The sequence below is a fragment of the Somniosus microcephalus genome, chromosome 10 (assembly GCF_052327205.1).
Source record: "Somniosus microcephalus isolate GS21.2 chromosome 10, FLI_Smic_1.0, whole genome shotgun sequence".
NCBI classification, from domain to species: domain Eukaryota; kingdom Metazoa; phylum Chordata; class Chondrichthyes; order Squaliformes; family Somniosidae; genus Somniosus; species Somniosus microcephalus.
Window position 1 is genome coordinate 237,920,578 of NC_140996.1, and position 14,079 is coordinate 237,934,656.

Genomic DNA, 14,079 nt, shown 5'->3' on the forward strand with positions numbered 1-14,079 from the left:
GGTATGATTAAGAAGTTTGCAGATGATACTAAAATCGGCTGTGTGGTTGATACTGAAGAAGGAAGCTGTAGACTGCAGGAAGATATCAATAAATTGGTCAGGTGGGCAGAACAGTGGCAAATGGAATTCAATCCGGAGAAGTGTGAGGTAATGCATTTGGGGAGGGCTAACAAGGAAAGGGAATACACATTAAATGGTAGGACACTGAGTAGTGTAGAGGAACAAAGGGACCTTGGAGTGCATGTCCACAGATCCCTGAAGGTAGCAGGCCAGGTAGATAAGGTGGTTAAGAAGACATACGGAATGCTTGCCTTTATTAGCCGTGGCATAGAATACAAGAGCAGGGGGGGTTATGCTTCAACTGTATAAACACTCGTTAGGCCTCAGCAAGAGTACTGCGTGCAGTTCTGGTCACCACATTACAGGAAAGATGTGATTGCACTAGAGAGGGTACAGAGGAGATTTACAGGGATGTTGCTGGGAGTAGAGAATCTTAGCTATGAGGAAAGACTGGATAGGCTGGGTCTGTTTTCCTTGGAACAGAGGAGGCTGAGGGGAGACCTTATTGAGGTGTATAAAATTATGAGGGGCCTAGATAGAGTGGATAGAAAGGACCTATTTCCCTTAGCAGAGGGGTCAAAAACCAGGGGGCACAGATTTAAAGTAATTGGTGGAAGGTTTAGAGGGGATTTGAGGGGAAATTTCTTCACCCAGAGGGTGGTGGGGGTCTGGAACTCACTGCCTGAAAGGGTGGTAGAGGCAGGAACCCGAACCACATTTAAAAAGTACTTGGATGTGCACTTGGGATGTTCTAACCTGCAGGGCTATGGACCAAGAGCTGGGAAGTGGGATTAGGCTGGATAGCTCGTTGTTGGCCGGCGCGGACACGATGGGCCGAAATAGCCTCCTTCCGCGCTGTAACTTTCTATGATTCTGTCTAGTAACCCGAAAGGGAAATTAGCCGCTTGACCGCTGGCATTGCTGGCTCACTAAAACACGGGGGGGGGGGGGTGGGGGGAGACTGGGGAGTGGGGGGAGATGGTGGGGGGAGACGGGGTGGGGGGAGATGGGGAGTGGGGGGAGATGGTGGGGGGAGACGGGGAGACGGGGGTGGGGGGAGATGGGGAGACGGGGGTGTGGGGGGAGACAGTGGGTGCGGGAGACGGGGACGGGGAGACGGTGGGTTGGGGGAGAAGGGGAGATGGGGGTGGGGGGAGGAAAGGAGACGGGGGGTCGGGGGTGGGGGAAGACGGTGGGCGGGGGGAGACGGGTACGGGGAGACGGTGGGTGGGGGGAGACGGGGAGATGGGGGAGGGAAGGAGACGGGGGGAGACGGGGGGGGGGACGCGGAGAGGGGGTGGGGGAAGATGGTGGGCGGGGGGAGACGGGGACGGGGAGACGGGGGTGGGGGAAGATGGGGGTGTGGGGGGAGACGGTGGGTGGGGTGAGATGGTGGGTGGGGGGAGACGGGGAGACGGTGGGTGGGGACGGGGAGATGGGGGGGTGGGGGAAGACGGTGGGCGGGGGGAGACAGGGACGGGGGACGGGGGTGTGGGGGGAGACGGGGAGATGGGGTGGGGGAGGGAAGGAGACGGGGGGTCGGGGGGAAGGGGGAGAAACGGGGGGTTGGGGGAAGGAGACGGGGGGTCGGGGGGGAGACGGGGGTGGGGGGAGATGGGGAGATGGGGTGTGGGGGGAGACAGTGGGTGGGGGGAGACGGGGACGGGGAGATGGGGGTGGGGGGAGGGAAGGGGACGGGGGTGGGGGGAGGGAAGGAGACGGGGTGGGAAGGAGACGGGGGTCGGGGGGGACGGGGGGAAGACGGTGGGCGGGGGGGAGACAGGGACGGGGAGACGGGGAGATGGGGGTGGGGGGAGGGAAGGAGACGGGGGTCGGGGGGGACGGGGGAAGACGGTGGGCGGGGGGAGACAGGGACGGGGAGACGGGGGTGTGGGGGGAGACGGGGAGATGGTGTGGGGGGAGGGAAGGAGACGGGGTCGGGGGGACGGGGGGTGGGGTTGGGGTTTTGAACACAACGGTTGACTCACTGAAGGGAGCAGCGTGGACATCGTCCAGGAAGAAGAGGAAGTTGTTTTTGGCGCTGGGTGTGATGGTGAAGGGCTGCGAGCGTTGTTGGAGGCCGCTGGCGAAGACTCTGTCCGTCACGTGGCACCGGGCGTGCTGCGGCCTGCTGTTGGGGCTGATGGGCAGGCGGTGCATGGTGGGGCAGGATATTAACCGTTTCAGTGCCTGTACGAAGCTGGTCTTCCCGGAAAGCGGCTCCCCGACCAGCAGCGTGGACTGTCCCGCCTGAAGCAGCAGCTCCAGCAACTTCAGGAACTTCTCCATCTGCAAAAGAAACGCCAGGTTTCAGCACCGGGTGTTTGAGGGGCCGCGGAACATGTGTCTGTTTCTCCAGCGATCTCACCACCACACGACGTCCCAAAGTACCAATGAAGTGCAAGACTCGGAAACGCGGCAGCCAATTTGCACACAGCAAGATCCCACAAACAGCAATGTGATAATGACCAGATAATCTGTTTTAGTGATACTGGTTGGTGGATAAATATTGGCCCTAGGACACCGGGGATAACTCCCCCGCGCTTAGAATAGTGGCCGTGGGATCTTTTGCGTCCACCTGAGAGGGCAGACGGGACCTTGGTTTAACGTCTCACTCGAAAGATGGCCCCTCCGACAGTGCAGCGCTCCCTCAGGACTGCCCCTCCGACAGTGCAGCGCTCCCTCAGTACTGCCCCTCCGACAGTGCAGCGCTCCCTCAGTACCGCCCCTCCGACAGTGCAGCGCTCCCTCAGTACTGCCCCCTCGACAGTGCAGCGCTCCCTCAGTACTGCCCCTCCGACAGTGCAGCGCTCCCTCAGTACTGCCCCCTCGACAGTGCAGCGCTCCCTCAGTACTGCCCCTCCGACAGTACTGCCCCCCCGACAGTGCAGCGCTCCCTCAGTACTGCCCCTCCGACAGTGCAGCGCTCCCTCAGTACTGCCCCCCCCGACAGTGCAGCGCTCCCTCAGTACTGCCCCTCCGACAGTGCAGCGCTCCCTCAGTACTGCCCCTCCGACAGTGCAGCGCTCCCTCAGTACTGCCCCTCCGACAGTGCGGCGCTCCCTCAGTACTGCCCCCCCGACAGTGCAGCGCTCCCTCAGTACTGCCCCTCCGACAGTGCAGCGCTCCCTCGGTACTGCCCCTCCGACAGTGCGGCGCTCCCTCAGTACTGACCCTCCGACAGTGCGGCGCTCCCTCGGTACTGCCCCTCCGACAGTGCGGCGCTCCCTCAGTACTGCCCCTCCGACAGTGCAGCGCTCCCTCAGTACTGCCCCTCCGACAGTGCGGCGCTCCCTCAGTACTGCCCCTCCGACAGTGCGGCGCTCCCTCAGTACTGCCCCTCCGACAGTGCGGCGCTCCCTCAGTACTGCCCCTCCGACAGTGCGGCGCTCCCTCGGTACTGCCCCTCCGACAGTGCGGCGCTCCCTCGGTACTGCCCCTCCGACAGTGCGGCGCTCCCTCGGTACCGCCCCTCCGACAGTGCGGCGCTCCCTCGGTACCGCCCCCTCCGACAGTGCGGCGCTCCCTCGGTACCGCCCCTCCGACAGTGCGGCGCTCCCTCAGTACCGCCCCTCCGACAGTGCGGCGCTCCCTCAGTACCGCCCCTCCGACAGTGCGGCGCTCCCTCAGTACCGCCCCTCCGACAGTGCGGCGCTCCCTCAGTACCGCCCCTCCGACAGTGCGGCGCTCCCTCAGTACCGCCCCTCCGACAGTGCGGCGCTCCCTCAGTACCGCCCCTCCGACAGTGCGGCGCTCCCTCAGTACCGCCCCTCCGACAGTGCGGCGCTCCCTCAGTACCGCCCCTCTGACAGTGCGGCGCTCCCTCAGTACCGTCCCTCCGACAGTGCGGCGCTCCCTCAGTACTGCCCCTCCGACAGTGCGGCGCTCCCTCAGTACCGTCCCTCCGACAGTGCGGCGCTCCCTCAGTACCGCCCCTCCGACAGTGCGGCGCTCCCTCAGTGCCGCCCCTCCGACAGTGCGGCGCTCCCTCAGTGCCGCCCCTCCGACAGTGCGGCGCTCCCTCAGTACCGCCCCTCCGACAGTGCTGTGCTCCCTCAGTACTCCACTGGGAGTGTCAGTCTGGATGATGGGCTCAAGTCTTTGGAGTGGGACTTGAACCCATGACCTTCTTGTTATGTTCATAAATAAATAGACGTTTTTATTATGAACAGCTAGCTTGTGCTAGTCATTTATTCAGCCATGTTGACTTGTATACAGTAGCCATGTTGTCTCTCTCGACCAGTGTCTCGTGTTAAACCAGACAAACCATATAGATGTAGCCCACTACTAAAATATACAGCTACACCTAGTGTACCATTCTAGAATGACATGTTACTGCATATCATTACACTTCTGACTCAGAGACGAACGTGCTGCCCACTGAGCCACGGCTGACAGATGGGCCCATGGGTTACATAATCCAGAACTTCGGGTCCCCACGGGTGAGGACGCGCTGGGTACTCACGCGTAGGCCCAATGAAAGTGCCGGTTTCGTGCATGCACTGCGCATGTGCGGGAAACCGGAACTTCCGTTCCCTTGAAAGAAAGGTTCTGTGGTAAACCACTGTTATACCTGTCTGTATGTGTATGTGTATTCCACTAGGTACAGGTCTGGACATGCCTCGGCTGACTCCTCCCACTATTCCAGGTATATAAGTGACTACCTCCCAGTCCCTTAGTATTCTGGACGGGTCGACCACTCGAGACTAGACCTTCATTCTTTAGTTAATAAAAGCCTGATTGTTACTCGCTTAACCTCAGTCTTTTGAGTAATTGATGGCGCATCAATTTTATTAACTAAATTTTTTATAATGGAGAAGATCCTCACACCAGCATGCCTGGACCTGGACAGTCGGGAAGCGGACGCTTCCACCAAGTTTGCTCACTGGCTCATGTGCTTCGAGGCATTCCTGACTGCCTCCACTGCGGTCGTAACGGATGCGAACAAACTGTCTGTCCTGATCTCCAAGGTGAACCACCGAGTGTACTCAGTCATCCGGGACGCGGCCTCGTACACAGCCGCCCTCCAGCTCCTCAAGACCCAGTACACGCGCCCTGTGAACGAAGTATACGCCAGGCACCTACTGGGGAGTCGCAAGCAACAACCTGGGGAATCGACTGAGGAATACCTCCAAGCACTGTCCGTGCTTGGCCGGGCCTGTGGGTGTAAGGCGGTAACGCCCACTAAGTACACGGAGGAACTGATCCGGGATGCCTTCGTAGCGGGCCACAGGTCCAACTACACCCGACAGCGACTGCTGGAGCAGAGTGACCTCACCCTCGACAAAGCCTCCGAAATCGCACTAACGCTGGACGCAGCCTACCGGGGCATGGATGCCTACTCCTCTGCACCGTGGACGCCGCGGGGAACGACAACCTGGGACACGGTAGGACAGCCCCATAGCACCGTGCCACCCCAGCCACAGCCCAACAACGGCCCAACCACTGCAGCAGTGTCCCAAAGCCAGACAGCAGTATCCCAAGGCCAGAAATGCTACTTCTGTGGCCAGGCCAAACACCCCAGAGCGCGCTGCCCGGCGAAGAATGCGACCTGCTCGGGCTGCGGGAAAAAGGGACACTACGCTAGCGTCTGCAAGGCCAAAGCCACCCCGAACGCCAGCAGCGCCGCGTGTGGGCCGTGCGAGCCGCCATCTTGGGCCCCCAACAGCGCCGCGTGTGGGCCGTGCGGGCCGCCATCTTGGGCCTCCCCAGCCATGTGCGAACCACCGCAGCAGCAGCCATCTTGGACGACTCCAGCCACATGGGAATCATGGACGCCGCCATCTTGGACACCGCCGGGACGCAGCAGGCTGCCAACCCCCCCCCCCATCTGATACCCGCAGCGACACACCGACCCCTACGCTGGCCTCTGTTACGCTGGACCAAACGAGACCGCACCAACTAGCTCGGTCCAAAATGGACGTTAAGGTAAACGGCCATGCAATAAACTGCCTTTTTGACTCCGGGAGCACAGAGAGCTTCATCCACCCCGACACGGTGCGACGTTGCTCTCTCCCAGTCCTGCCTGCGCACCAGCGGATTTCTATGGCCGCCGAGTCCCAGTCAGCGGACATTGGCGGCTACTGCGTGGTGACACTAGTAGTAGACGGGACTGTGTTCAATAATTTTAAACTCCTGGTCCTGCCCCAACTTTGCGCTGCCGTTCTACTGGGGTTGGATTTCCAGTGCCACCTCAAAAGCGTTACGATGGCGTACGGTGGCCCCCTCCCCCCACTCACAGTCCGCAGCCAGCAGCCTCCAAATTGCCCGCTGCGCACCAGATGCAACCTCTCCACACTCAGAGTCCCACCCCCCCCACTGTTTGCTAACCTCACCCCCGACTGTAAGCCCATCGCCACAAAGAGCAGGCGATACAGTGCCGGGGACAGGGTTTTCATCAAAACCGAAGTGGAGCGGCTCCTAAAGGAGGGGATTATTGAGGGCAGCTCCAGCCCCTGGCGAGCCCAGGTTGTGGTCGTTAAGACCGGCGAGAAACAACGCCTGGTCATCGACTACAGCCAAACAATAAACCGCTACACCCTGCTGGACGCCTACCCACTCCCCCGCATAGCTGACATGGTCAACCAGATCGCGCAGTACCACGCCTTTTCGACCATTGACCTGAAATCAGCGTACCACCAGCTCCCCATCCACCCCGAAGACCGCCAGTATACTGCTTTTGAGGCAAACGGCCGCCTCTATCACTTCCTTAGGGTTCCCTTTGGCGTTACCAACAGGGACTCCGTCTTCCAAAGGGAGATGGACCGGATGGTCGATCAAAACGCGCTGCAGGCCACTTTCCCTTACCTAGACAATGTGACCATCTGCGGCCATGACTTGCAGGACCATGACGCAAACCTCGAGAAATTCCTCCGCACCGCCCAACTCCTGAACCTGACATATAACAAGGAGAAGTGCATATTCCGCACAGACCGCCTCGCCATCCTTGGCTGTGTTGTGGAACACGGGGTCATCGGTCCCGACCCGGACCGGATGCGTCCCCTTATGGAACTCCCACTGCCCCACTGCCTAAAAGCTCTGAAGAGGTGCCTAGGGTTTTTTTCCTACTACGCCCAGTGGGTCCCCTACTATGCAGACAAAGCCCGTCCGCTGATCAAATCCACCTCTTTTCCCCTGATGGCAGAGGCCCGCTCGGCCTTCCACCGTATCAAGGAGGACATTGCCAAAGCCACCATGCACGCAGTGGACGAATCCATCCCCTTCCAGGTGGAAAGCGATGCGTCCGACTTCGCTCTGGCCGCCACCCTTAATCAGGCGGGGAGACCTGTGGCATTCTTCTCACGAACCCTCCAGGGCCCGGAGACCAGACACTCCGCGGTCGAGAAGGAGGCCCAGGCTATTGTGGAGGCTGTGCGTCATTGGAGGCACTACCTGGCCGGAAAACAATTTACCCTGCTCACTGACCAGCGTTCAGTTGCTTTTATGTTCAACAACAAGCAGAGGGGCAAAATCAAAAATGACAAGATCTTGAGGTGGAGAATCGAACTTTCCACCTACAATTACGAGATCTTGTACCGGCCTGGGAAGCTCAATGAACCCCCAGATGCCCTATCGCGTGGCACCTGCGCCAGCGCGCAGATCGATAGGCTGAGGGCCCTCCACAATGACCTCTGCCACCCGGGGGTCACCAGGTTCTTCCACTTCATCAAGGCCCGCAACCTGCCTTACTCCATTGAGGAGGTCAGGACCAAGAACTGCGTCGATTTTAAAGGGCCTCTCCCCTCCTCCGACCGCAATGTGTACTTCCTCGACATCATTGATGAGTACTCCCGTTTCCCGTTCGCTATCCTCTGCCCGGACATGACCAGTGCCACGGTCATTAAATGTCTGAACAGCCTCTTCACCCTGTTCGGTTTCCCCAGCTATATCCATAGCGACCGGGGCTCATCGTTTATGAGTGACGAACTCTGCCAGTACCTGCTCGCTAGGGGTATAGCCACAAGCAGGACCACCAGTTACAACCCCCGGGGGAACGGACAGGTGGAAAGAGAGAATGCAACAGTTTGGAAGGCCGCCCTACTAGCCTTAAAGTCTAGGGGCCTTCTGACCTCCCGCTGGCAGGAGGTGCTCCCCGATGCGCTCCACTCGATTCGTTCACTGCTCTGCACTGCCACCAATGCCACCCCTCACAAGAAAATGTTTGTCTTCCCAAGGAAGTCCACATCGGGGACAGCGTTACCGCCATGGCTGACGTCCCCAGGGCCGGTACTACTGAGAAGACACGTGAGGACCAATAAAACGGACCCCCTGGTCGAGAGGGTCGACCTCCTCCACGCCAACCCCCAGTACGCTTACATTGCGTACCCGGACGGGCGGGAGGACACAGTCTCCATACGAGACCTCGCACCCTCGGGGACCGCTGTAACCCACTACCCATTACCACCCCCCCCCCCACGACACCCTCGGGGACCGCTGTAACCCACTACCCATTACCACTGCCCCCCCCCCACGACCCGATATCCAACCCCAGCAGCCGGCTCGCCTTGGACCGTCACCCACGAGGACTACACTCCAGTGCCCCAGCCTACACGGGACGCAACGCCGGAAGCTGCACCACCCCTGCCGTCGCCACGTCGATCACAGCGGCAGACAAGACCTCCAGAGAGACTCCAATACACGAACTTTTAAATACACTTCACCCCGCCGGACTCATTTTTAAACAAGGGGTGAATGTGGTAAACCACTGTTATACCTGTCTGTATGTGTATGTGTATTCCACTAGGTACAAGTCTGGACATGCCTCGGCTGACTCCTCCCACTATTCCAGGTATATAAGTGACTACCTCCCAGTCCCTTAGTATTCTGGACGGGTCGACCACTCGAGACTAGACCTTCATTCTTTAGTTAATAAAAGCCTGGTTGTTACTCGCTTAACCTCAGTCTTTGGAGTAATTGATGGCGCATCAGGGTTCACAGGTCGAACGCGTGCGCCGGAGAGGCAGCGCGTACGCCTGGAACTTCCGGTTTTTTCCAGGTTTTTCCGGGAGGGTAAGTCTCCAGGAGTTACACTTTTAAAAAGCAGTCGCAAGGCCTGCTTTTAACAAGGTAAGTGGTGAATTAATTAAAATTAAAACATTTTTTCCACAGGTTTATTATTTTTAAATACTTTAAGGAAAGGTAAGTTTATTTTTAGCCCCGTCAGAAAGTGTAATTAAGTTTTTCAGAAATTTAAATTATTGTTTAAAATAGTTATTTTATATAATTTATAGTTATTTTAAAAATGTGATGTTTTAAAAAAAATTATTTGAAGTTTTAGTGATGTTTTGGGACTTATAGTATTTATAGGTTTGACAGCTCTTCCTGTCAATTTTATGAATGAAGCATTCCCTGCTACCATTGGCTCTCCATGGCCCACGTGATCCCAGGGGACGCTTCGAACTAACTGCGCCCATGGGATGCGCAAGCACTGCGCGCCGGCTGTTGGAGGAGGCCCAGGATCGGAATTCCTTGCAGGCCCACAGCTCAACGGCCGGCGCGCTAGGTAAGTGCAGGTCGGGGGCTTGCACCCGCGGGAAGCCCCCGACCCGAATTTCTGGGCCATGATGTGTGTCTGCCCTGTGTAGCAGAGTGTGGAGCTTCCTCACACACTGTCCTATCATGGGTACGGTAGTATAGTGGTCATGTTACTGGACCAGTAATCCATGGGCCTGGACTAATGACCCGGAGACATGAGTTGAAATCCCACCACGGCAGCTGGAGAATTTCAAATTCAGTAAATTAAGTAAGTCTGGAAGTTAAAAAAAAAGCTCCTGGATTGTTGTAAAACCATCTGGTTCACTGACGTCCTTTAGGGAAGGAAATCTACTGCCCTTACTCGGTCTGGCCTATACATGACTCCAGACCCACAGCAATGTGGTTGACTCTTAACTGCCCTCTGAAACAGCCACTCAGTTGTATAAGTCGGCTCACCATCACAGGGCAACTAGGGATGGGCAATAAATGCCGGCCGTGCCAGCGACGCCCACATCCCCAGAATGAATTATTTAAAAAATGACCCAGAAATATCCCGAAGCACATCACGTATAACGAATTACTCTGAGGTGCAACGATTGCAGTTTTGTAGAGAAACAACTGCCATTTTCTGCACAGCGAGATCCTACAAACGGCAATGAGATAACTGCCCAGTCATTAATCTCAGATTGTTCATGGGATCTTGCTTTCTGTGGTGTTGGTCGAGAGAGGAATGTTGGTCCCAGGACACAGGGTAAACGTCCAGGTCTTTTACACGCACCAGAATGGGCAGCCTCGCTTTAACTCAAAGCAACGCTCCACACTGTGCTGTAGCACAAGCTGAAATTCTCTTCTCCAGTCCTGGAGTGGGATTTGGACCCCATCTTATTAATCAGCAGGGTGTGGAATGCATTACAGCCTTCAAGAGTATTTAACCAAATTACTGTAGAGTTCCTGTTTGCAAACAACAACTTGGATTTATAAACTGCCATTAACGTAGTAAAACGTCCCAGGGCGCTTCACAGGAGCGATTATCAGACAGAATTTAACACCGAGCCACACGAGGAGAAATTAGGACAGGTGACCAAAAGCTTGGTCAAAGAGGGAGGTTTTAAGGAGCGTTTGAGGTCACCCAAAAAACTCTGCTGCCCGTGACCTAACTCGCACCAAGTCCCATTCACGATCGCTCCCTGTCCTAACTCGCATCAAGTCCTGTTCTCCATCACCCCCCGTGTCCTAACTCACACCCAGTCCCTCACCCATCACCCCCCGTCCTAACTCACACCCAGTCCCCTCACCCATCACCCCCCCGTCCTAACTCACACCCAGTCCCCTCACCCATCACCCCCCGTGTCCTAACTCACACCCAGTCCCCTCACACATCACCCCCCCGTGTCCTAACTCACACCCAGTCCCCTCACCCATCACCCCCCGTGTCCTAACTCACACCCAGTCCCCTCACCCATCACCCCCCCGTCCTAACTCACACCCAGTCCCCTCACCCATCACCCCCCGTGTCCTAACTCACACCCAGTCCCCTCACCCATCACCCCCCGTCCTAACTCACTCCCAGTCCCCTCACCCCTCACCCCTCGTGTCCTAACTCACACCCAGTCCCCTCACCCCTCACCCCCCGTGTCCTAACTCACACCCAGTCCCCCCTCACCCCTCACCCCCCGTGTCCTAACTCACACCCAGTCCCCTCACCCATCACCCCCCGTGTCCTAACTCACACCCAGCCCCCCTCACCCATCACCCCCCGTGTCCTAACTCACACCCAGTCCCCCTCACCCATCACCCCCCGTGTCCTAACTCACACCCAGTCCTCTCACCCATCACCCCCATGTCCTAACTCATACCCAGTCCCCCTCACCCCTCACCCCCCATGTCCTAACTCACACCCAGTCCCCCTCACCCATCACCCCCCGTGTCCTAACTCACACCCAGTCCCCTCACCCATCACCCCCCGTGTCCTAACTCACACCCAGTCCCCCTCACCCATCACCCCCCGTGTCCTAACTCACACCCAGTCCCCCTCACCCATCACCCCCGTGTCCTAACTCACACCCAGCCCCCCTCACCCATCACCCCCCGTGTCCTAACTCACACCCAGTCCCCTCACCCATCACCCCCCGTGTCCTAACTCACACCCAGTCCCCTCACCCATCACCCCCCGTGTCCTAACTCACACCCAGTCCCCTCACCCATCACCCCCCGTGTCCTAACTCACACCCAGTCCCCTCACCCATCACCCCCCGTGTCCTAACTCACACCCAGTCCCCTCTCCCATCACCCCCCGTGTCCTAACTCACACCCAGTCCCCTCACCCATCACCCCCCGTGTCCTAACTCACACCCAGTCCCCTCACCCATCACCCCCCGTGTCCTAACTCACACCCAGTCCCCCTCACCCATCACCCCCGTGTCCTAACTCACACCCAGCCCCCCTCACCCATCACCCCCCGTGTCCTAACTCACACCCAGTCCCCTCACCCATCACCCCCCGTGTCCTAACTCACACCCAGTCCCCTCACCCATCACCCCCGTGTCCTAACTCACACCCAGTCCCCTCACCCATCACCCCCGTGTCCTAACTCACACCCAGTCCCCTCACCCATCACCCCCCGTGTCCTAACTCACACCCAGTCCCCTCACCCCTCACCCACCGTGTCCGAACTCACACCCAGTCCCCTCACCCATCACCCCCCCTGTCCTAACTCACACCCAGTCCCCTCACCCCTCACCCCCCGTGTCCTAACTCACACCCAGTCCCCTCACCCATCACTCCCCGTGTCCTAACTCACACCCAGTCCCCTCACCCCTCACCCCCCGTGTCCTAACTCACACCCAGTCCCCTCACCCCTCACCCACCGTGTCCGAACTCACACCCAGTCCCCTCACCCATCACCCCCCCTGTCCTAACTCGCACCCAGTCCCCTCACCCCTCACCCCCCCTGTCCTAACTCACACCCAGTCCCCTCACCCATCACTCCCCGTGTCCTAACTCACACCCAGGCGCCCTCACCCATCACCCCGTGTCCTAACTCACACCCAGTCCCCTCACCCCTCACCCCCCGTGTCCTAACTCACACCCAGTCCCCCTCACCCATCACCCCCCGTGTCCTAACTCACACCCAGTCCCCCTCACCCATCACCCCCGTGTCCTAACTCACACCCAGTCCCCTCACCCATCAACCCCCGTGTCCTAACTCACACCCAGTCCCCCTCACCCCTCACCCCCCGTGTCCTAACTCACACCCAGTCCCCTCACCCATCACACCCCGTGTCCCGACTCACACCCAGTCCCCTCACCCATCACCCCCCGTGTCCTAACTCACACCCAGTCCCCTCACCCATCACCCCCCGTGTCCTAACTCGCACCCAGTCCCTCACCCATCACCCCCCGTGTCCTAACTCACACCCAGTCCCTCACCCATCACCCCCCGTGTCCTAACTCACACCCAGTCCCTTCACCCATCACACCCCGTGTCCTAACTCACACCCAGTCCCCCTCACCCATCACCCCCGTGTCCTAACTCACACCCAGTCCCCCTTCACCCATCACCCCGTGTCCTAACTCACATCCAGTCCCCTCACCCATCACCCCCCGTGTCCTAACTCACACCCAGTCCCCTCACCCATCACCCCCCGTGTCCTAACTCACACCCAGCCCCCTCACCCATCACCCCCCCGTCCTAACTCACACCCAGTCCCCCTTCACCCATCACCCCCCGTGTCCTAACTCACACCCAGTCCCCCTCACCCATCACCCCCGTGTCCTAACTCACACCCAGTCCCTCACCCATCACCCCCGTGTCCTAACTCACACCCAGTCCCCTCACCCATCACCCCCCGTGTCCTAACTCACACCCAGTCCCCTCACCCATCACCCCCCGTGTCCTAACTCACACCCAGTCCCCTCACCCCTCACCCCCCGTGTCCTAACTCACACCCAGTCCCCCCTCACCCATCACCCCCCGTGTCCTAACTCACATCCAGTCCCCTCACCCATCACCCCCCGTGTCCTAACTCACACCCAGTCCCCTCACCCCTCACCCCGTGTCCTAACTCACACCCAGTCCCCTCACCCATCACCCCCCGTGTCCTAACTCACACCCAGTCCCCTCACCCATCACCCCCGTGTCCTAACTCACACCCAGTCCCCTCACCCATCACCCCCCGTGTCCTAACGCACACCCAGTCCCCCCTCACCCATCACCCCCCGTGTCCTAACTCACACCCAGTCCCCCCTCACCCATCACCCCCCGTGTCCTAACTCACACCCAGTCCCCTCACCCCTCACCCCCCGTGTCCTAACTCACACCCAGTCCCCTCACCCATCACCCCCCGTGTCCTAACTCACACCCAGTCCCCCCTCACCCATCACCCCCCGTGTCCTAACTCACACCCAGTCCCCTCACCCATCACCCCCGTGTCCTAACTCACACCCAGTCCCCTCACCCATCACCCCCCGTGTCCTAACTCACACCCAGTCCCCTCACCCATCACACCCCGTGTCCCGACTCACACCCAGTCCCCTCACCCATCA

At 58.9% G+C, this 14,079-nt stretch overlaps 1 protein-coding gene across 2 annotated transcripts in view; it reads right to left on the reverse strand.

The window, feature by feature from the left end:
* Positions 1-14,079, reverse strand: part of LOC147112203 (dynein heavy chain domain-containing protein 1-like) — a 181,202-nt gene that overhangs the window by 105,605 nt on the left and 61,518 nt on the right. For both annotated transcript variants that reach the window (XM_085999853.1, XM_085999852.1), the window contains exon 5: positions 2,049-2,349. In XM_085999853.1, coding sequence (XP_085855979.1) covers positions 2,049-2,349 — 301 coding nt within the window. The remainder of the gene's footprint in view (positions 1-2,048; positions 2,350-14,079) is intronic.